Genomic DNA, 26,401 nt, shown 5'->3' on the forward strand with positions numbered 1-26,401 from the left:
GCTGTTTTGGATAGATTAAACGCACATACCAAGATATTAGACTTCTTCCTCTGCATGGCAACTTTACCATACCATCCCCAACAATTAAAAAATACGACACATCAGTATTTTTGTCTTGTATACTACAGATATATATATATACACACACACAGAATTTCTATGGGGATGTTCGCTAGATTAATCTGTTTGCTTTATGACACTTCAGAGCAGTGCAGAGCAGCTCAACCCAGAGTCTTAGACTGCCTATCTTTCAGAGTCCCTCTGCTTCTTTCTATATTTTCTCTGAAAGCATGCAATCCCTCTCAGGTAGCCTACATTCTTGTAGCTATAAATTTCCCCCCTTTTGCAACTGTTTGACACACTTGACTTCCCATTCCTACTGCTATTTAGTTTTGAGACATCAATTTTCACATCAAATTACCAAAGCTTGGTGCATAAAAATATTCAATAAGCCTCAGGGAACTGTTATCTCAGTAACAGCTATCTCAGTAAGTACTGAAATGCAAACCTATGCTCAAACATATTTTAAAAGTTTAACTAGAAAAGTGAGCTTGAGGTATGGAAGCTTATCTGCCATCACCGTTATTGGGAGAAAAACCTGTGTGACGGGGTTGAGGGGGGGAGGGAAGGAAGAAGTTAGAGAGGAGGAAGGAAAAAGGGGTGGTGTGTTTGATTTTAGAAAGAAAGCCTTTTAAACTAACTTTAACAGAAAAGAAATTAATCATGTAATGCTTCAATACTCAGAAAATTAATTCTACATCTAAGGATAAACACTGAGGTTCTGAAGAATCTTGTTGCTGTTGTATCCAACAACAGATGAAGCCCCACATTAACTGCAAAACTCAAAATAGGGACTGAAAGTAGCATTTCTGAGGTATTCCACAAGAACAAATGGTTGGATTGGTAATTAATGCATTTTGTTAATTGCCTCCAGGCACTGAGGCTTCAGGATGTCATTTGAGGCTAGAGACCCCTTGGCACCAATATTAAAACAACAGCTTTCAAAGCATCTCTAGTAACTACTGCTGACATAAATATCCAGCACTTAAATCCAGCCCAATGCTAATTTTGTTCTCCCACCTAAGATTTCAGGATAAAAATACATCCTGAAATACACTAAAAAATAGCTGGGAAAAACCTGGGAGTAGCAAATGCACGAGTGACAACTTCCAAACAGAAAAAAAACCCAGACCATCAGAATTTCTGCTCAGATGCCGTTGATAACTGATTAATAAATGATCACCTGTAAACCCAAGCAGAAAAGAAAACTTCGTCCTTAGCCAATGTGAAGCTGGGCTTCATCAGGATGGAAGAGAAGTTTTGGAAAGCATACTAGAAAAATACCAACTACCTTTGTTGAAGGCTTACCAAAAGAATTCAGCCGATTTCCACATTAATACTTTATCATTACAACAACAGCATAAAGGTACATCTGCAGCCAAACCCTGCATCTCAGTAACATCTCCAGCATACATAACAGTCATGAAAAAGTCAGTGTGCCTCAGACTCCAGTGGACAACATGCATTGTTTGAAAGAAAACATCTCTAAGCCTTGAGACTTGGAAGGAAAAAAAAAAGAGAGTGCAATTTGCATCACATATTTCCTATGGCTGCCTTTTTACAAACATTTTTCAACTTACTGTATCAGCTTAATGCTCCCTCAGCTAGAACAGCACAACTGATTGCTGGATTACATGTTAAATCTGATTAGAGAAATTACCTGTTTTTAAAATAACCCAGCAAGTATATGGTTATTTTTAAAAACCAAAAGCCCTTTTACTACATGGTTCTACAATCAGTTCCAACAGCACAGGAGAAAGCGGCAGCATATAGATGAGAAAAGGTGTTGGAGCACGGATCTGCTTCAGCTGCCAAAAGACATACTTATCCAAGTACAAGTTAGGCACAAAGTATGACTTGGGAAGGGGCAGACACCTATTTTTCTAGAAGTGGCATTTTGGTCATTGTGGAAACCAGGACTGCTTCCAATAAATAGCAATTCTGAAAGAAAACTGAACCAAAGGTTTTTCTGTCAGTTTATTAAACAATCTCATAGACTGAAAAAGGTTGCATCTGAATTGGATTACTGAACAGAGCTTTTGCTTGGGTGTGACTCCTAAAGCAGCTCCTTTGGTACAGGTAAATATACTCTTTGGCTTTCTAACATGCAGTAACTGCTGCCAGCGACTTTTAAGCACTTGTGGGACTATGGGCAAAGAAAAAGGAAGTACTCTGACACCCCAAGGATCACAGGCAGATTTCCTTGACACACACAAAAAAGTAATTATATTTTAATTAAGCCTTACAATTACATATCTTAACTTGTCTAGGATAAGAATAAGAAACCCAAACCCAGAGCCAGCTACCTCCTGGTCTTCATTTGCAGTATTAACTCCACTGTTCAGTACACAGAAGTATCACATACATACATCGCGGAAATACCAATACAAGAAATCCAGACAATTAGGGACAAATTCAATTCATACATTTTGAGGGCCAGAAGACCTAGCAGCGCATAAAGTATATTGAAAATAACTTGCAAGCTTAAAGCTTACTATAATTGTAAATACAACAAACATATGTCCAATGATGTGTGCACATTTGTTTTAGGAATATGAATTGAACATAAGCCCATGACATGGCCAAGTTCTTTTTAACAAAATAAAATAAGCCAGCACAAAAGAGTACTCACAGTGCTCACCACTGCTCTTCTTCACAAGCACTTCAAGTATATTTTATCCCTTCTTCAACTAGATTACTGTCATTCCAGATTTTTTACTTAAAATTCTTAGACTTTAGTTCCTATTTAAAGAGAGGAAGAGAAAAATCTTCAGAGTAACTGGGTCTCTTGCCTCAAGGCACTAAAAGCTATACTATTTGTACCTCTAGCAGGAGCTGAAGCATTGGTTCCAAGTGACCACCACTCCCACAGATGATGCACCACAATCACTTTTGTGAGTGCTCCTTGTCTATTTTAGTATGAAGTCACCTGATTTCACATCAGCCTCAGCAATAATTAAAGAATTTGATACTGACACACTTACATACTTGCTTGCCATACTCAACTCTGGAGCAATGAGGGACAGTGATGAAGAGCCCCTGAGCACTAACAGTTAACACCTACTGCTATTTCCAAACCCACCACAGGTCTATGCCCTCAGCTGTGCTAGGGAGCATGGCCATCTATGTGTAAATTAGAAAACAGAGAAGTGCTTCTAAGAGCCTATTTCAAAGTTTTCATTAAAATACTTCATTTAAAAAAAAAAAAACAATCAACCCAACAACAAACCAAAAAAACCTAACTCCCTGTCTTTTTTGAGGAATGCACTTTTGAGAAAGCAACTTTCTGAAAGGAAAGCTATAATATTCTCAATCTACAGACCACTCACCTTTCTGATGCAATCACTGCAGCTAATTTAAGTGGTGCTGACAAACAGTCAGGCACTTATCTTTTTCTGTTCCCAAATTCTTGCGAAGAATTGTTGATTTTACCTTTTCTGAGGTAGTCTTCCTCCAACCAAAGGAAAACAGGCTTTCACGTTTCATATTACAACCAGGAAAAAAAAAAAAAACCTGCAGTATTTTTCCCTTCAAGCTTTCAAGAAAGTCCATGGTATAGCAAAGAAGAAATTACTTTTGAAGTATTAAACTATCACTGTCTTAAAGCCAGGATACCCTACACCCTCAGTAAAGAAACCCACTCAAACAGGTAAACATGTTTCAAAAATAGTCACCTGAACACCCTCCAACACTATCACATCCTGATACACATCCTGATAATTTCTTTAAAGTATTACAGAGAAAAACTTAAGTCTCATCTGTATTGCCTAAATAGGAATTATACACTGCCATATGACACACAGAACTATAATAAAAGTAGTTGCAGGTCAAATGATAGCAATGACTCAGTAAAGATAACCTGCCTGGTCTTTATTCTCAGGGGAGGGGGGGGGTTTACTGGTCAAGTACTTTATGACTCACAGTACAGTATATTAGAAATTTTCTGTGTTTTCTTTAGAATTGAGACATTGCCCTTGTAGCTCAGTAGGTAGCTCTCCTGTTTCTGGCCTACGAGGTCATAGCTTTAAGTCCCTGCTGAGGAAACTTAACAAGTACCATCTATAAATAGAATGGCATTAGATGCTGCTACTCTAGCAAGGGTGGTGGCCTTTAGACACGAAATTTTATGTTTTGATCTGTTCTGATAAGAAAAAGAAATTGGACATAGGCTAATATCCTGTGCCTCTCTAAGATGTATGACAAAGTGGGCTCCAAAATCCATTGTAACTTCAATTAGCATCAGACTTAGAATTCTAGCATTATCAAACTACAATAAACACTAAAGAATAATGCAAGAACAATAATTTTCCTTCCCAATGAGCATAAGTAATTAACTAAAATTACAGACTTTAGAATATTTGAGACTGAAAAGAAACCTCTTAGGTAGTGTACAATCAAAATTCGACTTGTGACATCAAGAGGCAACCTCAATGTAAAAATTCAAGTTGTGACATCACAAGGCAACCTCAATGTAAAACAAAATTTGGAGGTTTTGATTAGTAATAAAGACGTTTGAACATTCACAGCTCTCATCTTACTCTTTCTGAAGAAGTAAAGTATATCCTTGAGAGACATTTATTCAATTTTCAGGGATTAAAATGATACCACCCTGAAACGTATAAATTTTTGCTCCTCATACCCGTACATTTGGGGAGGCTTATTCAGCTCTCAGAATAACAATTACTTGTGACAAATTTAAGAATAAAGCCTATTTAAACCCTTACCTGAGTTTATTTGTGCTTTAAACTGTAGTCACCTGACCTTAGAGGAATATGGATTAAAGCTCAGGTATCACTTTCACTCAGCCTGGCGATGTAATTTACTGTTCAATAAAGACAAAGGATAACTCACTAGAGTGCTGACAATTTACCAGCAGCATTTCCACAATCTGCACCCATGTGCCCAGGAAAATAAATCCACTCCTCTGTGGGAGACAAAGCTGCAAAGAGCATACTGCAAACAGTTTTGAGGTACAAACTTGTACGTTTTGTTCATATATGCACACCAAAAGGAAAGAAACACCAGCAATAAAACAGGACATGAGGGTGATTTTACAGTATGACTTCCTAGATCTCAAGAGACACTAATGTTATGCTCAAGTAAGAACAACAATAGGTCTTGCAAAATTCTTCTGAAATAGTTTAGCTTAGGAGGTTATTGTCCTTCCTCTATTTATCTTATTTGCCTAAGTGAAAAATCTGAGTAGTTAAAAGTTTTCCACAGCTGGCCAAACTAAGCTAGTTGATCCTGCACTGACACTGATCTGTTGAACGGGGCGCGGGTGTACAAAATGTCTCCCTCTCACAGATTTAGGTTTCGTGGTAGCACTAGTTGAAGCTGCATGTCAGAAGATTCACAAGGATTCCAACCTGGTCCTTTAATTCCACTACCAACATCTTGGTCAATAATGTACTACTATCCAAAACACACACAAGGTTCTCTTCTGCTCTTCAGATGCTGCTGCAAAGTAGACTACATCAACAGACAACTGCTTTGCAGTATCAGCCTTCATCCTGGGGCCTCTTCCCATATCACTATATTGAAGAGTAGGCACATGAGAAAGATAACAGCCATTGTACCACACAATGGGATGCCTGGTCTTGCCCCTAATCTACTCCCAATTTCACTTACAACCACTGTCTCTGCTGCTGGATGCTGCACAAATGCTTTACTCCAATCCTACGTGGTTATTTCTCAAGGAGCTTCTTTGAGCATACATCTGTATGAATGTTTCTTCTCTCTACAACACCTTTTCTGAGCAAAAAGACTGCTGTGCTTCCAATCCTTGGATCCAGAGAGAAAAATCCAACCACACTAGACAGCACTAGCTCTCCAAGATGGCTTAAGGTTAGTACATAACACTAATGACAACTGCATGTGTTTCCCTGCAACAAATCTTTTGTCAAGGCAGCACTTCTTGAAAATCAGTCTTCCATGGCTCATTGCCTCTTCCAATCCCTTTTTTATTGGGCATTTTGGGGGTGGGGAGTTTGCCTCAAACTGACTTCTGTGCCCTGAAGTAAAAAAAAAAGCTTTATTCAAATGTGCATCCTTTTGGCTGCTTCTCATTATTTAAAAGGAGAAAGACGACTTGTATGCATATAGAATTCCTCTATACATCATTGTTGTTTGCTTCAAAAGGTAGCTTCACTTATTTTCAGAAGGCACTTTCCCCAGTCTTGTTCATTACCACACAGAATGTGGTACAGTATCAAGAGGGTTCCAAAGGCCTTACTAGATTCAGCTAGTGGTCGTTACATGTGCATTCTGTTTCTGCTTGCAGGTACACAAATGCTGTAAGGAAGAGGGAGAAATCTAGTACTCTACTGCTTCTGCTCGTATCAGCTACACAAACAAAATGTCTGAAGTAAAACAAAGCTAAACAGCCTCTGAAAAATCCTCCTCTCCTGCAGCAAAAGCATTTTCTTTTTATATGAGGAAAAACTATTGATAAGCAAATTTGTATGCATCTCTGGGAATATCGTTATTAGCTTCCCTTCCCTTTCAAGGTGGTGGGCTTAGTATCTGAATGCTGAGAGGTAAAATTCAAAGACAGATAACACATGGCCTAAGATTAATTACCCTGGGTTGTTTGGGGTTTTTTGTGACCTGATATTCTGCAATTACAATATACAATGCAAAAATAGTCTTGCTAATACAAAAATATTTGCTAAAAGGGGTAGAGGAATGCCATTTTCACAACTTTGTGATCAAAAAATCTCCTATGCAAAGCCTTAACACAAGCATTAGTTAATACAATAGAGCGTTTCACACAGTCTCACACTTTAATTTGAAAGCTTTCACAATTTTTGGTTTTAATACGGAGAAGTCACTGAAAGCTAACTGAAAGTTCAGCTGAACTGTAAGCTACTCCAAATATTTTATTAAACATTAAATTAGTTACTCTGACAACAAATAAGAAGGAAGATAAAATCTCAGTAAGAACTATTATCTACTCAATAGCACACAAACGCATCTTGATTGTGTAACACTAACAAGCTTGATATGTACAAACTACTTTCAAACTTTGGTAACTTAGCAGTGAAAGGTTTGTATTTGTAAAGGAGGAACCCTAACATTTTCAACAGGTGGCAACTACATTTAGTAATACAAAACAAAAACAAAGCATCTCAAAAAATTGAAACAAAATATGTTGAAGACAGTAAAATTTTGTTAGCTATGTTTACATCATTTCGAGGTGAATTTTGACACATTATGAAGATGAAAAACCAGTTTCAGATATTAGAAGTGACACAGCCAAGCTACAGCTGCATAAACAGAGCCACTATGATTCCCAATGCACAGAATACACATGCTGAAGGGATGAGTTGTGACTTATACTTTGTTCACTGAAATGCTAGTGCAGTGGAGTGTGGCTAAGTGATATCATCATATGCCTCCTTTCTGTAGCAGTCAGCTTCCAAGAGCAGCAATCAGCAGGTATGATTTCTTCTTAGAAAACATGAGGGGGGGAAAAAATGCATAGTGCCTCAAGTACATAAAAGCTACAGAAAGATTAGCATCTTTATACAGAAAATACACACATTTTTATAGAAAGTCAAAAAATTAAGTCAGAACAGAGGATGCATCTTATTCAGTTAAATAACTTTGTTATCACCACTTTTATTTTTACAGGCAAATCAAAACACTGGCAGCATTACTGCGCGTTCCAAATAACCCTCATGATGATAAAAAATAAAACTAAGTCAAGTTGATTTTAAATGCTGAGAAAAAATAATATGAATATCGTCAAACTCAGTTTTGATCAGTGTTTATCTCAAACAAGAATAAACTACGCTCAGCTCACATGATTCCTATCTATCCAAGATTTAAATGATGGCAAATTGGTTTAAAAGTTACCTAAAACCCAGAAGGAGGAAGAACCAGGGGGTGTACTAAACATTTCCAGTTATAACAGACATAAAACTGGAGTAAAAGCAATTAAAGCTTTTTAGGAACTAATTCACATTGGTGACACCAGTCACTTCTATAAGACCGCAGGGGATGTTTACCTAGCTTCATGGTTCTTTCACTCTTGACAAAGAATCACATTTCATGGATTATCAGTTACCAAACTCCCCATCCTGCCCCTAAAAGACAGCTACAGCTCCTTTGCTATGGAGTCAGAGCACTTCCAGGCAGAGGAGCAAAGCAGGAGCTCCCCACCCCTACCTGCCTGCGCTCCTCCAGCACTGTGTTACGGCAGGCGGCTCACACGTTCCTCTGCAGGACTGGAAGACCAGGCAATGGCACACAGGTGAGCTCTCAAGTTCTTCCACAAAAGCCAATGTTGCCTGCCCTACTTCAAGCACTGGGCATTGAACCCTAAGTTTTTTTATTTATTAAAAAGGAGCATTTGGTAGCAAGTACTTTTACAGACAAACTTCCATCCAATTTCTGTAACTTTGAAGAGAAAGACTGGATTTCATTAAAGAAACTAAAAATAAGAGAAAAACGTGGAACGTATTTTCTAGAACACTAGGACTGCGGGATATCAGTGGGAAGAGAAACTCAAAAACATGAAGAGCTCTGGCTGTTTAACATCCAGTACATTCAAAAACTCAACAAAGCTGTAGCAGGGACTAAATACTGACATCTACCATTTTCTTCACTGAAGCATTATTTAAGAGTAATTTGTAAATTTACACTTGCAACAAGGTTGCCATTTTTAGTCCACCATACAAAGAAAGTAATTTTCTACAAGTACTTGTGACTGATCTGCCATAAAAGTTGAAAGGTGGTTAAAGCTGTGCAACTTGGGAAGAAACACTATTACAATCTTCAAACATCCTGCCTTCTGCCACCACGAAAACATTGCTGCCTCAGTTAAAACCATAATACGCCTGAAACATGGAAAATAGAACTGTCAGAAATGTTTCAAATTAAACAGTGAAACCTGGAAGACGAACAAAGCTGTAACTACTTTAAAGCATGTGTCAGGTTACTATGGTACTAATGCTGTAGACACCCCTGCACAGGACAGAAGAGAGTTTTAAAATTAAATTCCCCATTCACTCAGCCAATAAGTAAGCAAGTATATCTGTTTGAGGTTTTCATAATTGGATTTGGCCAAAAATAAAATACACCCCTATCCCTAAGAAACTGGGATAACCTCTGAAATAATTTTTTTTAAGTGTATTGAGAGCAAATGGTTTATTTTAAATATCAGTAATTAATTTTCAGTTTGTGCACTTCAATAGGAAAAAAAATATATAGGAAGTATCAAAACCCAAGAATGTATTGCTCTATTCTGTATAGGAAAACTTATTCACCTTGTTTGCCGAGCTAAGAGAATCTACTTCATAGTGTTACTAATCATGTACAAAAATACAATGGTGCTCAACACAAAACTTACCTCTCCTTTTACTTGTCCTATTACCCACCCTACCACATGCTGTTCTCACACATGTTGCTGTTTCTTTAGATATATTAAAATATACCCTAGACATAAAAAACAATGTTTTCATTTATTTAGTGAACACTGTGTCTCCCACGGAAAGTAACAGTGTATCTAGGATATGGAAATTTGAAGGCTGAAATCCATAACCATTTCAAGTTGGGGGTACTTTCCTTTTTTAAATGAAGTAAGGAAAGTAGAGAATTAGCCAGACAGAAATAAATCTCATTTCTCCTCACCTTTATGTGATGTAAGAAATAACCACCACACAGAACTTCCACAGTTCCAACTGAAATGTAGTTATAATTACTTTGAGAGTACTACAGCTGCAGCTCACCTATGTGCCCTGTGGTGGATAAACTGATAGGCAACAACCTTCTTCAAAAACCATCTAATAACACAAAGAGGTAACAACAGTGAATTCTGTTATGGCACAGGAAAAAAAAAACAACACACAAACAAACCTTTTGTCATAAAGAAAACACAGTTCAACACATTCTCAATGAATAAAGAAAACAGGATCAAAACCTTTAGCCTAGGACTATAATATACGTTCAGTGAGATTCCCAAAGTTTGTCTCATCGTACGCAACAAAAGCTCTCCATTCCTAGCCTATCATTACCTTAATTAATACAACGTGAGTAAGTTAATTCTCAAACTGCTTTTTGCAAAAATAGTTTTTGAACTGAACCAAGCTTAGTCAAAACCTAACAAGCCTTTCTTCAATATACTCAGGCATGCAGACCAAAGTCTGCAGCACAAACCCCACAATGACCTGCTTCTGACTTTCTGCCTGCCATTCAGAAATAAGAAAAGACCAATTCTCCGAAGGGCTCTGCTTTGCATGCTAGCCATTAACATGGGCAGCAGTAGTGCATACTACAACAGTATAAAGACAGGGAGCAACGGTTTCAGTGCTCAAAGGTGAAAATTTGTTCCAGATCAACTCAAAACCTGAGTAAAAACAAACGCTAAATACTACATGCTTTGAAAAAGCATGGTCCCCAGATCACTTCCTACTGCATCTCTTCTTAAGATTTTATTCTCATCTTCTCTTCATCTTCAGCAACACCTCCTTTCCAGCTTGCTGGCATACAAAGCCTCACCCTCCAGTCCACTACCTATTCCCCTTTAATAGGAGCAACTTGTCTGGGTTCCTTTTAAGTCAGCTTCTACACAACTGCAGAGATTCAGTGCCTACCTGCCAAGCTGAAAACCGATGGCCGGGCTCAGGGCACTGGTTCCTAAAGACACACTTTAAGGATTTACAAAAACAGTTTAGGTAGTTTCTGTAATCTGATAGAAACCATGCAAACTCCAGGTATGCCACAGACTCATAAAAAGGAATTTTTAGATTGGAAATAATTTTGACAGGTGGGTGGGTGTAAAAACATTACAGCATATAAAAAAAGGTTTATACATTTTCATAAGTTGGCATGGTATGTTGAAAACTTCAGTGAGTTACGGGTTTTACCTAGAGTTTGTGCTGTGTAACCAGTAGATTTATTTATTTTTTTTAATTTACTAGGGGGCTATTACTAGCTTTTAGTGCCAATCTTCATTTTTATACTACTGCAGGGAAAGGAAAGTAGAACTAATATGCACTTTGCAGGGAAAAAAAGGTAGGTTTATATCTCTCAACTACAAAATTCTGCATTAGCTTATTATTATTATCCCTAAGTAATATTTTGAAAGAGCTTTGTGTTTATTGGGCAATCAAGACACAGAATTTCTGCTTCAGTTCATCACTAGGTTGCATTCTAGCTAAAACATCTAGCAAGAGTAGCATAAGAGGCAGGGTTAAGATTTTAAAAAGAAAAAAGGAAAAAGTGCTATTTAAAAAGTGATTCCATTATCTTTTATGCTCCCAAAGAAAAACAGCAACAATCATTTCATAACCACTACATTTCAGAAACCTTGAAAGAAACTGAAATATGTAACAAGTAAATGCAAGACTAGATTAGAAGAAATAGATGTTAATACAAATTAAGTATCCAAATGGTTTAAAAACCCACAATAGTCTCATTCCTCTTTCAATCCCCAAAGAAAAACACAAATGTTGTTAACCCTTATAATAGCTACCTGAAACAAATGCTTAGGATTATTCAACATATAGATTAAAAAGCATCCCCTCCACTGGCTATTCTGTCAATCTGTTCCTTAACAAGCATTTGTGATACAAGTATCAAAACAGCAAGTATATCGCTTCTCAGTTGACACCAGGCAAAACAGTAATTACAATCCCAGGATAGCAATGGATTTGGGGAAACTGATCCCCCCTTTTTCTGAGGATACTGTAGCAATGGTTGTTGGGTAGTTACAAATATTTAAAATATACCGCCTTCAGATATAAAAATATACAGCCTTCAGATATCAAACTATTTCCTAAAATGATGCACAAGTTCAAAAGACTTACTTCACCCTACCCAGTAAGGATCTGTCCTCACCTTTTCAAAATGTCTTAGTTTTAAATATTATTAACTGCTTAGCTACGATCAATAGCCCATAGTTTTCTACTCTACTGAAAGTATGCGTCAAACAACTTTAACAGACAATAATAGTACTGGATATAAAATATAGATAAGGCCAAGTTTTCAAAGGAGAAATAATGCTCCACAAACAGTTATAGATGGCTTCCAGGTACTAGACAACCTTAAAAAAGGCCAATGTTCCCAAAAGCATGTCCTGTTTTTCAACAGTATAAGCCCAAGAACATAATACCTTTCCCCACAAAGTTCATCTCACTCAACTGAAAACACAGTACCAGCACTCTGCGCCAAATCAGTGCCTAGGTAATTCTTGATGCATGATAAACTGCATTTGACTGCGGTAGCCTATTTACCTATTCACCAAGCAAGCAGACTGTAGAGGCACATCAGTTCACTGCTCTGTATAAATATGCTTCAAAAAACAAGCTCATGGAAACAAGGATTCTAAGCATCTAAATCAGTACTATAAGATAGTAATATTCCATGCCTTTGAGTTTTGTTTTAGATGTACTCTGCCCACCAAAAAAATTTTTGCTCCAATCACCAAATAAAAAGTATTTCTAATTTTTTTATTTTGTTCTATTGTTTCATCACTCACTGTATAATAATGGCCAACCAAAAGACAGCAACAAAGGTATCCAGTTTCCTCAAATCTGCACTAACATTATAAAGCTCAATCTTTTCAGACCCAAAGCCTTTTTCAGCACTCAAAGTGTACTGCAAACCAACATACACTTTCAACAAGCTTTTAAGTACCAAGTTTGTAAGTGCTGTTAATATTCTGAAGGCCAGTTCTGTATTGTGATAATAAGTGATGAAAGAGAGAATCAAAGCCCTTGGTCTAATTGAGAAATGTTCAGAATTCACAGAGATGGGGGTGAGGGGTGTGTTCAAGACTCAATATAAGTCACACAGAAATCAAGAAAAGGAAAGAAGTGAGGCTTGCCCTGTGAGGAACAGAATCCCAGAGTCTGCTACTAACTCCGTATTTTAATTTTCTACTTCCATTTCAGCATTTTATTATCACATTCCACTCCTCCTTTATAAAAGTAAACAAATCAACTGCCATGCACTGCTGGCAAAAGAAAACCACAAACCATTACTGCAGACAGTTCCTTTTTAAGTCTTCAGCACAATGCCAATGAAGACAGACGTACCTGTTATACAGCAGAGGACGGGGATTTTCTTGGTTGGAAAATCCCAAAACCTGATGACTTTGAATTGAATGGTAAAGGTTAACAATTGTGACGGATATTTGTTCCATAGTTCTTAATTACAGTACAACAATGCTGCCCTTAAGCTATAGGGAGAACACATAAATAAGTTTACATACGCATCAGATGAAAGATCCCATCACAGGCGTTAATATGAGACAAGAAGGAATTTCCTAAGCCTTGACCAGTGTGGGCTCCTTTCACAAGGCCAGCAATATCCACCACATTCAGAAAGGCTGGAATTTTGCTGAAATATAAAAGTTAAAGTTTCATTACTGAAGCATATTAGCCAAAACTTTTGGCACAGAAATAAATTCAGAACATGAAAATCCAACATTTCTTTTTTCTAGAACAAGTCTTACATGACAGTAGCTTTTGTCCTTAACGTGCAATGGACGTGCAAGGACAAGACTCCGCCCTCCCATGTAAAACATCAAACATTTTTTAATTCCTCTGTCATTAGTCACATGAAATGAAGTAAACTAGTTTCTAAGTGTGGAATCATACTGACAACTATATGAATAATCAACCAGGCCTGGAACACTGAGGCATGAAGTCAGTCATCTGCAATGAGCAGTTTTCATAGTACCAAAGGAATGAGACACATAAATGGGCATTGCACTCCGCTATCACACACATCTAAGGTTACCATTTAGTTCAGTACGTTAAGCAACTTTCTCAGAAGACAAGGGCTTTTTTTTTTTTTAATACAGTGGTGGTTAAAACTATCAGCAATTAGGATTGTGCAAACGATTTGAAAGCAAGTAGAAAACAAGTTAAGATGAAGCTAGCATTATAATGTAAACAGCTGTGATGTTTTCCACCATAGTTAACGGCAAAGGGTTAGCAAACGTATCTACACAACATATTGCATAGCAACAACAGAATAGTCATGAAGTTCAAATTAGCTTAGAAAAAATGGAAAAAAGCTTTTAGAGCTATGGGAAATGCATATGGCAATTTATAAACTGCAAGCCTTTATCCTCTGCAGATTCTCAAGTTGTTTTCAAATGAGCAAATAACTTAATGGGCATTAATCTTTTCAGGTATATTCTAAACCAAATCACTTCTCAAAATCCAGCTGAGTCAGAAAAAAAAACCTAAAAATTTGTGATAAGGCGTTGACTAAAAGCACCTTCATATGGTCTGTGAGAATGACAACACCATCATAAACAGTGGCAGAGACAGAACCATGCTGAAATACTGCAAATTCCTGACTTGCAAAAGACCAGAAACCGCACACCACAGTCATCAAGATCTCCAACTTGATGACTTCAAAATAAATAACTGGAACACTACTTAATTTCCATCAAATGCTTTAAATTATCACCATTATATTTCATTAGCACTCTGCTAAGATTAATATAACAGTTCACTATTTTACTGACAGTAAGTATAACGGAAAACACCCAAATCCATAGCTTTAATAACAACGGTGAGAGAAGCGTGTGATTTATGCTATGCTGCGTGAGCATACAGTGCCAATCTGTAAAGCGGTGAAAAGCTTTCTTTTACGGTGAGTGTTCTTCAGCATGAGATTCAAATCTAAAGATATAAATTCTGTGATATACCTTAAGATGTCTTTCCCAAAGATCTACCATTGCAGTGCTGCTCAAAGATGTAGGCAACCACATAGGTGTGAATGAGTGCTAACGATGACCTAGCCAGTGGCGTCCTAGCCAACCCTATACAGAAACCTTCTCTGAACGGCATTACACTTCTGAAGTATTTATTGTCCACAACCCAAACTGAGCTCTATTTTTATTAGTGTGACATCTTGCTGATAAATATATTTGTTTTTTCAAATATTGAAATATTTGACAGCATGACAGCTGTCAAATCTGTAACAGCAGAAAACTCCATTACCGTCAGAAAACCACCCTTCTCTTCTTATCCCGATGCCTGGCATGGCAGCTATGGCCCAGACAGAAAAAGCTGTAGTTATGGAAATCTATGGATCATTGTCTCTGCTCAGAGCAATGGACTTACAGAGAACAAAACAAGTTTCCAACTTTTTTTTTTAGTGCTATCCCACTTCCATTTGACTGCAAATAACACAACACATAGTTTAATATTAGCAGATGCGCTGCCTGACTTGAAATGAACTCCGTAATGTGGGAAGAGATGATCCATTAGAGTCTGTCTTAGTATGCAACATCAATATTTCTGGAAGTGTGGTGACCTAAAAGCAAAAGATCTTATCCTGGTTTTGATCTTTTTCTAACACTTCCCAAGAAAAAATATTTCTTTCAAGTAAACTGGTTTCACAATACAAGATCTGGACAAAATCTTTTTCTTTACCAAGGTGAAGTTCAAAGTACCACTTAAACCTGTCAGGTGTAATAAATTAGGAACTTAATGACAAGTTTCATGTCATTAGTACCTTTGTGATGCGCTTAGAAACAAGCATGAATAGAACACAATACCCAGAAGGGTGAGTTTAAAAAATATTCAAGAAAATATTTACAATGTAGCAGGAGTCACTTGAATTCAGGTACACAATATGTTGACTTTTAGCTTTAAACTTCACAAGGACCATGAAAAGAAGGACCCATCCTTGGGAAGACAGCTGTTGTGTACTGCAAGTTAATGCTGTTGAATGCAGTAGAAAGAACATGAATATAAGTACATTCTGAAGTAAACAAACTTTGAAAGTGTCACATTTTTGTCCCAGTATAGTCTTCTTAGCAAACTATCCTTTTTTTTAACTACCAGTACACAAACTCAAATGGAAACAGCAAATCCTTAAGTTTAACACACTACCAAGAGTAATGCACACTCCATTAGACAGAAGTGACAGAAGACAGAAACCAGTAACTCTATTAAAACATTAACCCAGTAACTCCTTTTGCCTGACAGAACCTCAGAGCTAATACATACCTCAGAAGAAACAGCAGCAATTCCCAGTCAGAATTGTTATAATTCCTTGCTTTTTGACACATAACTAAGTCAACAGCAAGGTAGAAAAATGCCACTCTTTAAAGCACTTCTCCATTGTCATTTTAAACTGTGTTTTAAAAAAAACAAAGGTGGTGTTAGAAACGTTCTCATCTATGCTCCCCTCTCATCATTCTGGTAGGATTAACTTCCTGGCCAGCCATCAGAAGAATTCACACTTTCACTACAAAGATGCCACATTAGAGCAAGACAGATACCTTCATATGCAGATGACCACTCTATCACCAGAATCAACCGCATTTGCTAGACAATGGAAAGAAAATCCCAGCACATTTATTTCACAATTGACTAATAGGAGCAAGAAACCTTTGAAGAGGAGTATCCGGGTTTCCAGGATGTTTCCTCACCTTCACCTTGGGTACCACAAAGCTAACATTCCAAGCAAAATAAAACCATCCCCATTCTTGGCAGCCCCTTTCCTAAGCCTAAATCTCTGTTTTATGATAGAAAGATGAATACAGAGAAAAGCAGAAAAAGGCACAAACTAGACACACTTGCCTGTGCTCTGAAGGGCAAAGAGTAAACATAATGAAACTAAACAAACAGAAAACAAAGAATGGGGGAAAAGTACCATATATCCCAATGTGGTTTGGTTCTTTGTAAAGGTAGAAGACTTAACTGGATTGTTCTTTTTTTTCCCCTCCTCTAAACAGATTAATTTCCATTTCTTAAGATTCGTTAGTCAGCATTAGCATAATGTCACTGAGCCTCAAATGATCATCAGGAACAGGTGGCATCAACTGAACATTTGTACAAATCAGTGCAACACCAATCTACCATAAAGCATGTCACAGGAATTTATAATATGAAACAGATTACCAAATCCAGAAGTATCTCTATATTTTAAGCATAGGTATAATCCTTGAGCAAGGATTCTTTACCTCACTTAGAAATACAGCAACAGTGGTTTTGTGTTAGCATACTACCTTCACTGAACAAACTACTGTGCAACAAAGAGCACAAGACTCACTGGGCCAAAGAAAGCACAGTTTTGTAGTGGTTAGGGTTATTTATTCAGGAATAAGAGACTTATGCATCCATAGGGTTACACATTTTGCAGGGAAGGAGGCCTATTTCTCACCAACTTTGCTTCAAACTTCCATCCAAAACAGTTATTTAAACAGGCAAGAGGAGTTTCTTTACCTGATCTGTTTGTTCAGTACAGGAGTACTGAACAGTCCAATGCAACTAGTTACCTTTTCTTCTTTTAAAATGCACATACATACAATATCTGCAATTTGTTGTGCATATATTTTTTTCCAGGATTTGAGGGGAAGAAGCATAGATTTATTTTTCGAAGTTTCCCCAAGTAATTGTTTAGTTGAGAAACCTTGCAGGCAGCATACACCTGAAACTCCGACTTAGATTGAAACTTCATAACCAAAATGCTGCTCCTCTCCCTCAGTTTTTAGTCTTCTACATTTCCACAATCTCTCTTCTCCAATGAAAACAACACCCCAATAATTCTCTGCAGCATTTACTACAGTTTACTGAAATCTCACATCCACCAGGAGACCCGGAAAGCCACATGACAGCTTCAACCAAGTTCAAAATGCAGATATTTTCCAGTAAGCCTGCCTGATAACCCTCATAACACAGTAGCATTTTATTGATTTCTTGAATAGTTCAAGAAACTTCTCTCAACTCAAACCCTATCTGATCCTAGGTCCCACATACCAAAAAGGCCAGATTCTTCAGTAATAAGGTAAAATGTCCAGCTCCCCTTTTCTCCTTGGTAAAGCCAAATGTGCTACTCATCTCCTGGTTCCAGCACAGGCTCTTCTTCCTTTAAAAGCTGTTACTTGAAACCTGTTAGAAAAGGGAAACGCTTCTTCCTTCCCAAAAATTCATATAACCTAAGTAGGAGTCATCCGTTAAGAGTTCACAAATTACCTGAAGTAAAAGTTGCAACATAAAAGGAGAACATGTATATTTTGACAACTTCTTAGAAAGCCATTCAACTCTCAGTCTGCCCTGCATGCTCTTTTTGGCTCGTTTCCAAACAGAAAAGAACAGTTCACAGTCCCGCCTTCTTCCAGGAGACTATACTGCCTATTACAACTTCTGCAGTCAATCTTGCAAGCGGTTTTGACCAATGTAAGCAAAATATCTCACAGGGTAATTAAAGGAATCTGCTTCTGAAGAACTAGGTACTGCAGATGAACTCTGGTCATTTCTATGCAAGAACAGTTTCATTAATAGTATTTTATCCATGGTACTGACAAACAAGACTTGAACCTAATAGCACATGAACCTGAAGTGAAAAATCTGCTAATTAAATTTCACTTACATGAATTATAAAAAGGTAAAAGATTCAATGTGGAGTAAGACACATACTCAATGTCCCATGTATATCAAATGCCTGCATTCTCAAACTATTCAGTTAGTTATTACACCAATAAAATACAATGAATTAAATTTTGCCTTCTCCCACCAGGCAGAAAAGATGGCTCAAGTCACCACTACTTCAGGTCTTTCATTCACTGCTGGCAAATTATTCCTTTGCAATGCTTGAACAAGCATCACAGCCAAGTTGATTCACACAGGCTCAGAACTAACTGAAGAGCAGGCAAACTCAGTAACACCAAAGGAAGAAGCACATTAACAACAGGATGTACTTGCCAGTTTTCAGTTGTTTCCTGTAAAAAATGGGATTCTCTTACAAATGCTGATATGCCAGAGTTACATCCAGCTAAGATATTTGTGTTTCACTCTGGAATTACAGGTGGTTTTCATTTACATAAATGCTCTTTTTAAACCTAGAGTAAGTCCCACATAATGTCATTCAAAAAGTCCCACTGCTTATCTGGTTTCTAAGTAGTACTTTCCACCAACTCATTACATAATTTTGACTTCAAAATTTCATCAAGTATCTGAGTATGCTATCCTACAGTAAGTTCAATAGAACTTTTATTTAATATTGCACAGGACTTTCATGACCTAGACAAGAATGGAAATTACTCAGATTTAGTTCAGTAACTTAGTGCTTGAGCACTAAAGATCTGAATGCATTAATTTTAACAATCTACAATGCAACAGAACAAACCAAAGCCATTTGCTGACAAAAAGGACAGAGATCCTGAAGTACACTGGACAGTGCTAGAGCTGAAGAGGAGTAGTTGCACTTTACGTATTAGCCTCCTGCGAGATAACCAGGATTGCCTTAAAATTTAAGTTTGAAAAGGACATCCAAGATAGATTAAAAGCAGTCTAAGTGAAATAGAAATGTCTGTTGTTGCAGTAAGCATTGTGTTTTGTAAACATGTATGTGGAAGGTAACACACCCGCTTACAGGTGCAAACAAGGAATTAAATGAATACTGATAACTTGAGAAAAGGATGAACAAAACTACTTACATTTTATTCATCCCTGCTTATAATCTCATTTGATTTTAACCAGAGGAGGAAGCAGAAACATAGACTTTTAAATCACGTTTTTTATTAAAGTTTTCACACAGGTTGATTGCTATCAGCCAATACAGTCCTTCAGTTTTAACTATTTACAGTTAAAACACAGCTTAGGCTTACATTGCTTCTACCTGAGTATTTCTTTTAGTTAATCATATATTTCAAAGTAAAGAAGAAAGAATAAAAATAACTGCAGTGGGGAGATTATTTGGGGCACAAAATAAAAAAAAAAAGAGGAAATAGCAGTTTCTTCCACCCCCTCACTCACAATCACTTGAGGCTTGAATCAAATGCCACCACTGAGACACATCGCGTGGTCAGGCACAGTACACTACAGCTGCGGCAGCAGGCAGGACCATACAGGCTAAGCCTGGTGGGTATATATACTCAGAGGCTTTCAAGATATTTGTGAGTTATGACACAAATTGCTTGTCCAAGTGACATCAGTTTGACATACTTGCACTAAAAAAATATTTTTAGACTTAAGGTGATTAAGCAGCATCTTAATGAAATTTAGAACAAAAAATGCACGAGAGTAGCTTTATTAAGGCTTTTACTAAGTTACTAAAATTGCTTTAGAAGTGCTACACACACAGTTCTTTTCTTGTGTAAGAAACCCATCACTTCTAAACACAAAATGTTGCATTAAAATATTAACTGTAGTTAACAGGTCAACTGTTTCTGGCTTCTAAGTACCCATTTTCAAGGCAGGAGCTACCTGCTGAGATGAAGAACATCTCTTTTTCATTTTAGAGTTAGCAGATCTCATCCTCTGCTAGCTGCTTAAGAATCATAGGGGGGGGGGGGGGGGGAGGAGAAGAAATACACCTTTCTGCTTTAGTTCCTGATGAAGTGAATCAGTCCAAAGCAAATACTCTCTTTCCAATTCCTAAACTGGAAATAATTCAATCATTAGTCTGTCAAACCATGCCTGAAAGTACCTCTGTTGGGGGAACAGGGTTAAAAGGAAAAAAAAAAAGTCAACAGTTCTTCCTTTCTGAAAAAGCTACATGTTGGCACAATGTAACAAATGTGAGTTTTCACTGAATATTGTATAAAATTTAAAACAAACAAACAAGTAGTTTAAATACATAAAATAAGTTAGTAACAGAATATAAACTAAGATCTTAAATTAACAAGCATTCAGAAATATTTTTAATATATTAAGGTCTCTTCCTTTTTCAATACCCACAATTTCATTCACACCAGAAAACGAGCAATAAGTAACATTAAAGCTCAAGGAAATTTGCTCATCTAATCGATTTGGCAGCGACATAGAAGTTTTTACTGGAACTTCCTGGAGCCCACCTTCTGTGTACAGTCTATATCACTGAACCTATTTATTGTAAAACAGTCATATACATCATCCACCGCTGCAGAAAGAAAAAAGCACAGGTTGTAAGTAGTGGCAGCGTACCTTAATCCAGACTTACCTTTACGTAATAGTCTCTAAATCGTTGCCTACATGATTTCATTTACAAACATCTACATTTCCAATTAAGTAATACCAGTCAGCTTTCAGCATGGGCTAGCCAGTAACTGCACACCAGTCCCATCCAAGCTGATGCTTTCTTCTTTTGGAGATAGAAACGGACCTTCAAGCAATAAACGGTACCTGAAGAGCCTAACTCTTCCTCTGATGACAGAAGAGCCGCAAACTCATACCAGCAATATTGTCAGCAATAGGGTCAGTCTCCCTGCAGCAGCAGCAATCTCAGCTCAGCATCACAGAGAGCCACTGCCAGCCCGGCCCGGTCCCACTTTTGCCTTCCCTCGCTCACAGCAGGCATCAAGGAAAGATCACTTTGGCCTGTCATACATTGTTTTAGTTAAGACAAAGTCCTCTTTTTTTTTTTTTTTCCCACCTCCCAACAATGACTGCAGTTATGTGATGACTAAGTGTAACATATGGGAAATAAAAACCTGAATGCTTTAGATTTTAAAAGACAAAATCTTGAGGCTAGACAAGAGTCTCATTTAAAGAGAACTCACTGTTTATAAAACATTCTGCATGCACAGATTGATTATATGTCTACTAATCCAAACAAGCTGAAAATTAACACAGAATGTATTACATAAAGATGAAGAACAAAATCAAGACTATACAAGATAAATTACGGAATTTAAATCACAATTCCGTTGTATATCTTCATGACCATAGCCTTCTTTTCCCGAGTTAGTCTCAGGCAGACAAGCACAAACAGCCCAAGAAGAGTTACCTCAGTCTACTGTGCTACTGAATTATCACTAATTATCACTGCTTTATTACTGTTACAGTGAAATATTAAAATCATAAGCAGCATAAGTGAACTCAGGAGCTGTAACTACCCACTAATCCCCATATCCATTGATTTTAAGTAACAAACACTCTCTAAAAAAACGTCAAGACCATTCAAATGAAAGCTGATTTACTATTTACATCCAGCTTATTACCCAATTTAGTACATTTACTGAATACAGAGTCAGTAAATATACTATTTTCGTTAATATTTAAGGGTGACTTTTTTCCAGAGAGAGAGAGTTTGCAAGTCGGAGAACGCGCATACAGGTATTTATAATCTTAGCACTCCGTGTAAAGATAGATGAGGGATGGATGAGGCAAGAGGTAATAACCTCTGTGTCACTTCAACTATTAACTTAGAAGTAGCCAGTCATAGCTAAGTGAGAAGAAAAAAAAAATATTATTGATGTGGCCAAAGCAGCAGTAAGACTACAATTTAGAACAAATTTGTCAACAGAACTTAAAAGCCACACCATTATCTCTGCACAATCAACATCCAGAAAGTTTAGTCTCCAATTCAGCAGTTTTGTTTTATGATCCATCCAGTAAAAGAGTATGCTTAATACTCACTTGAGCAGGAAAAACAAGATAACATGTTATAACAATCCACCTAAACAAACAGCCCCATATCAATGCATTTTTCAGTATTTAAGAAGTACACAGGAATTAGATGGAAGCAACTTGTTTGGACCTGAAAATTAAGTTAACAGATGGATTTTTGATCAGTGACTAATCAATCTTTTTTTAATTGTGGGTGTGATCTGGCTCTAAAACTGAGGCCCAAGTGCTGAACAAAAGCAGACGCGCATGCTAATTTGCCCTATGATTTATGTACACTCACTTTATTCAAGATGCCTCTGCAAGTAACTGCAAACTGAAATTAACAAGTCACAGGTGTCTATTTTAAAGTTTCTGTTTTCTGAAAGCACCTTAAGTTTTGCTGTTCAAGCAAAAATCCAGTCCCCACACTGAACATACAGAGCAGATTACAGAAACAGTCAATAGCAAAAACCATTGATGTGACAAAATTAATACACTCGTAGAATAAGGAAACAATTAGAAGAGACCTATTGTAGGAACATCCCTGAATATACCAGGTAATAAGCAGCACAGCCTATAAAAAGGAGAGAAAGAGTTAGGGGAAAAAAGGCTGCCCATAAAGCTTACTGTCAAAAGACTGAGGGCACAGGGATGTTGATAGGTATTTGTTTGGCTACCTGCAGCATATACAATATTCTGAATGATACAAAACACAGGGTGGAAATTTTACAAATGAGCAACCTCATGACACATTAGGTATGTCTACTAATGTTCATTTTTCAAATCTCTTCAGAAGATCCTCCAAGACACCTGGGAACCACTACCTTCAAAGACAGGAACACCAAGCACCAAATGGTGCTGAGCAATGACTAGCAGCTCCTAGATTTCTCATTCTCATACCGCAAAGGTCATGTTGGGGCGCGGGGGGGAAGATATAATCCAGGTACATACATAATTTCCCATTCTAAAACAGATGTCAGTAAAAACTTGGTTAAAGACTTTATAGTTGCATTAAACTTCTATGAAAACTTTGGGTTCAGTAATACTATTTCAGCTGCTTAACTAAAAGAAAAGATTAAGAATTTGAGTTACCTTGGAGGTTTGTGATACTGGCATAGGAAGTCAAATCTGTCATCTGGCACAGGTACTCGACTCTCATTTGGATCAATAGTACAGAAAGGAAAATTTTCTGCTGCCGCTTGACTCTTTGTTAACACATTGAAAAATGTAGATTTCCTGTAAACGAAATACACACATTCTTAAGGAAGTTCAAATTAGAAGCATTTAAAAGGGCTGGATAGAAACAGGTCTTATTCCAACCCAAAAACAATACTGGTTTCCCTTTACTTCAACAACAGTGACCATTGCCCTGATTCTAGTACAAGACATTTTCAAATACACATACGGAGTGACCCATTGAAACCCAACGATGTTTGGCTCTCTTCCCTGCTCTTGAAAATTCCCCTAAGTGACTATATTGCACATGTCAGTTTGCAAATAAATTTCAAGTCAAAAGCAAAGCACAGCTCTACTGGCCACTACTCATTTTCCTCAAGCACAAAGTGAGAAACCGGTAAGGATGCTTGAAACTTATTCTGAGTGAACTAGTTTTGCCAAGACTCATCAGCTCTTTCCACAACTGTCTTGTTTCTTCAGATTTATTTACATATTAATACAATTTCAGTATCTAAGCAATAAAAGTCAACAATCAAAAGAGAAAAAAGGGGCACAGAAAGCAAACCCCATCAGTTAATCAATTACAAGTAATCTTTTGTGCATACCAAGATACAGTTCTACCTTTTTCATCCTTGTTAAACATCAATGGAAAAAAACTGCAAGTAGTATCAGGGAAAAAAGAATATTTTCACTCAAACCAAAGAGCGTATTTTTTTGTTAGCTGGAATTTATTAAACCAAAAGAGAGCAATTCTTGAGTTATTGCTAAAAGAAGGGTCTTAATGAACTCCTGAATCTTCTACCATAAATATTCTGGGTTTGGTTTTGTTTTTTGAGTTTCACATAACTTCTCAGCCATTGGAAAAATAATCTGAAAGCCAACACTCTCAAGAGTCGTCACAATTTTCTCTAAAAGTTACATCGTAACATAATTGCAAATGCTATTTTTCTCCATTGACACGTTATACAATGTTACTGCTAATCATTTCCTTCCTGGTGTGCAACTTACCTACATCCTGAAAAATAAAATAAAGGATAATGAAGACAAGAAAGCAGTACCTATGGTTCTGAGACATGCTCAGAGACTTTTCCTCTATTTTAAAGATATAAAGTTTGAGAATGCTGAGAACTTCTTTTAGTAAATATGATACACAAATTAATACCAATAGTTCCACACAGATATTCTACAGGTAATTCATCATCCTTTTTAAGTGCCTTAAGTATAGCTCCTTCAAGGAGCCATAACAACTACAGATGAGAAGCATGACAGAGAACGATTCATCTTCCATCATGTGTCCCAAACTATAACTTACACAACTTTCTTCATTACAAACTCTGAAGAAGTTTCAAGAACAGAAGTCCTCTTCACTGCTAATGACACTTATGGTATCGTTAACCCCTTCCTGGGCACATCATCCTCTCCAAAAATTTAAAACATAAAAGGAATTTGTATGCATGTGCATGTATGTATTTGCATAAAAACATGCACTACACGTACACAACAGTGGAAGTAAGGAAGTGCAAAAGACATAGTATTTCATAAAACTCAGCAGTTGCTAAGACTTTTTGTTCTTTTAGTTCTTCACTATTGTCATGTCCAGGCTCGTACATACCAGCCTCACACTACCTGAGTGTTTTGCACCGCTCCATCTGTAAGTAGCTCGAGCTAAAGCTGTAAGTCTATCACTCAGCAAAAAGACTTCGGTTGTACCCCTCAGCTCCTATACGCATCTATGGGCACTTACCTTCACCCAGAAACTGTGTCAGGTCGCTCTACCTGCAGCGGAAGCAGACCCGGAGGGCGGAGAGCCCCGGCCCGCCCCTCCGCCGGCCCCCAGCCCCGCGCTCTCCTCAGCACCTACCCAACGTTTGGCAGCCCGACGATCCCGATCTTCAGGGACGTCCCAAACCTTCCGATGATCGGGTGCGATTTAACCCCGTCGCCTCCCTTTTTCGGGGGCATCTGAAAGCACAGAGCAGGGCGCGCTGAAGGCCCCGCGACAGCCCCGGGTCCCGCCGCGCACCCTCCACCCCGGCGAGGGACGCTGCCGGCAGAGCGCGGCGGCCGAGCCCAGGCCTCCGCCTCGAAAAGGCCGAGGAGAAACACCACCCCCACCCCGCCCCGCGCTGCCAGACGGAGGCGCGGCGGCTCCCAGGCCCCCGGCGGCTCCCCCAAGCCCGGCCCGGCGGTAGCGACGTGAGGAGGGAGAGAGGGGCGGGCTCGGCTCACCTCAGCTGGCGGAGCTCGGGCTGCGCGGACCCCGCCGGAGAGGAAGAGGCGCGAGCGGCCCCTCGCACGCGGACACGCCGGCGGAACAGGCGGGGCCGAGGCCGCCCATTGGTCGGGAGCGGCGCGAGAGGGGAAAGGTCGCGCCGGGAGGGCGGCGCTGGCGAGACGCGGCGGCGCGGAGCGGACGCTCCGCGCCGCCGCGTCTCGCCAGCGCCGCCCTCCCTCCCGTAACTCCTCCAAACCCATTCCCAGACATCCACAGGCTTAACGCAAGGTCTGGGGCTGAGGGCATGGAAGATCGTCATTGCAAGAAGTGAGTAAACGTCATTCAGGTGCACTACGGCCCAGTGTAATTGCAGCTACTTAATAAATGACAGTGCTTACGGAACAGCAGCTCGTGTACTATAAAGCGACTTGCAGAAGTCACGTAGAGATAAGACGGCGGTGTGCCACAAGATACACGCAAATCCCTTAATGTAACGTAATTTAAACGTTAATCTTTCCATCATCAATAATAAATTATTATTTTACCTTCTTGGCTAAAAAACCAGAAGCCTCAACACAGACGTACGAAAGAGGAGCGGTAGGAACTGACATCAATGTCTGCTGTGATTGCAGAGGCCCAAAGCCCGAGCTGTGCCGGTTCCTCC

General features: G+C 38.3%; 1 protein-coding gene across 2 annotated transcripts in view; it reads right to left on the reverse strand.

The window, feature by feature from the left end:
• Positions 1 to 25,804, reverse strand: part of OLA1 (Obg like ATPase 1) — a 104,715-nt gene extending 78,911 nt beyond the window's left edge. Inside the window, exons 1-4 of one of the 2 annotated variants that reach the window (XM_059820405.1) lie at positions 25,752 to 25,804; positions 25,384 to 25,484; positions 23,439 to 23,582; positions 13,280 to 13,407 (exon numbers count right to left, since the gene is read on the reverse strand). In XM_059820405.1, coding sequence (XP_059676388.1) covers positions 13,280 to 13,407; positions 23,439 to 23,582; positions 25,384 to 25,484 — 373 coding nt within the window. In that variant the 5' untranslated portion in view covers positions 25,752 to 25,804. Of the gene's footprint in view, positions 1 to 13,279; positions 13,408 to 23,438; positions 23,583 to 25,383; positions 25,485 to 25,751 lie in introns of those variants that run through there. The other variant, XM_059820406.1, reaches the window with a different exon arrangement.
• Between the last annotated feature and the right edge of the window lie 597 nt (positions 25,805 to 26,401).

The sequence above is a fragment of the Gavia stellata genome, chromosome 8 (genome assembly GCF_030936135.1).
Source record: "Gavia stellata isolate bGavSte3 chromosome 8, bGavSte3.hap2, whole genome shotgun sequence".
Lineage (NCBI taxonomy): Eukaryota > Metazoa > Chordata > Aves > Gaviiformes > Gaviidae > Gavia > Gavia stellata.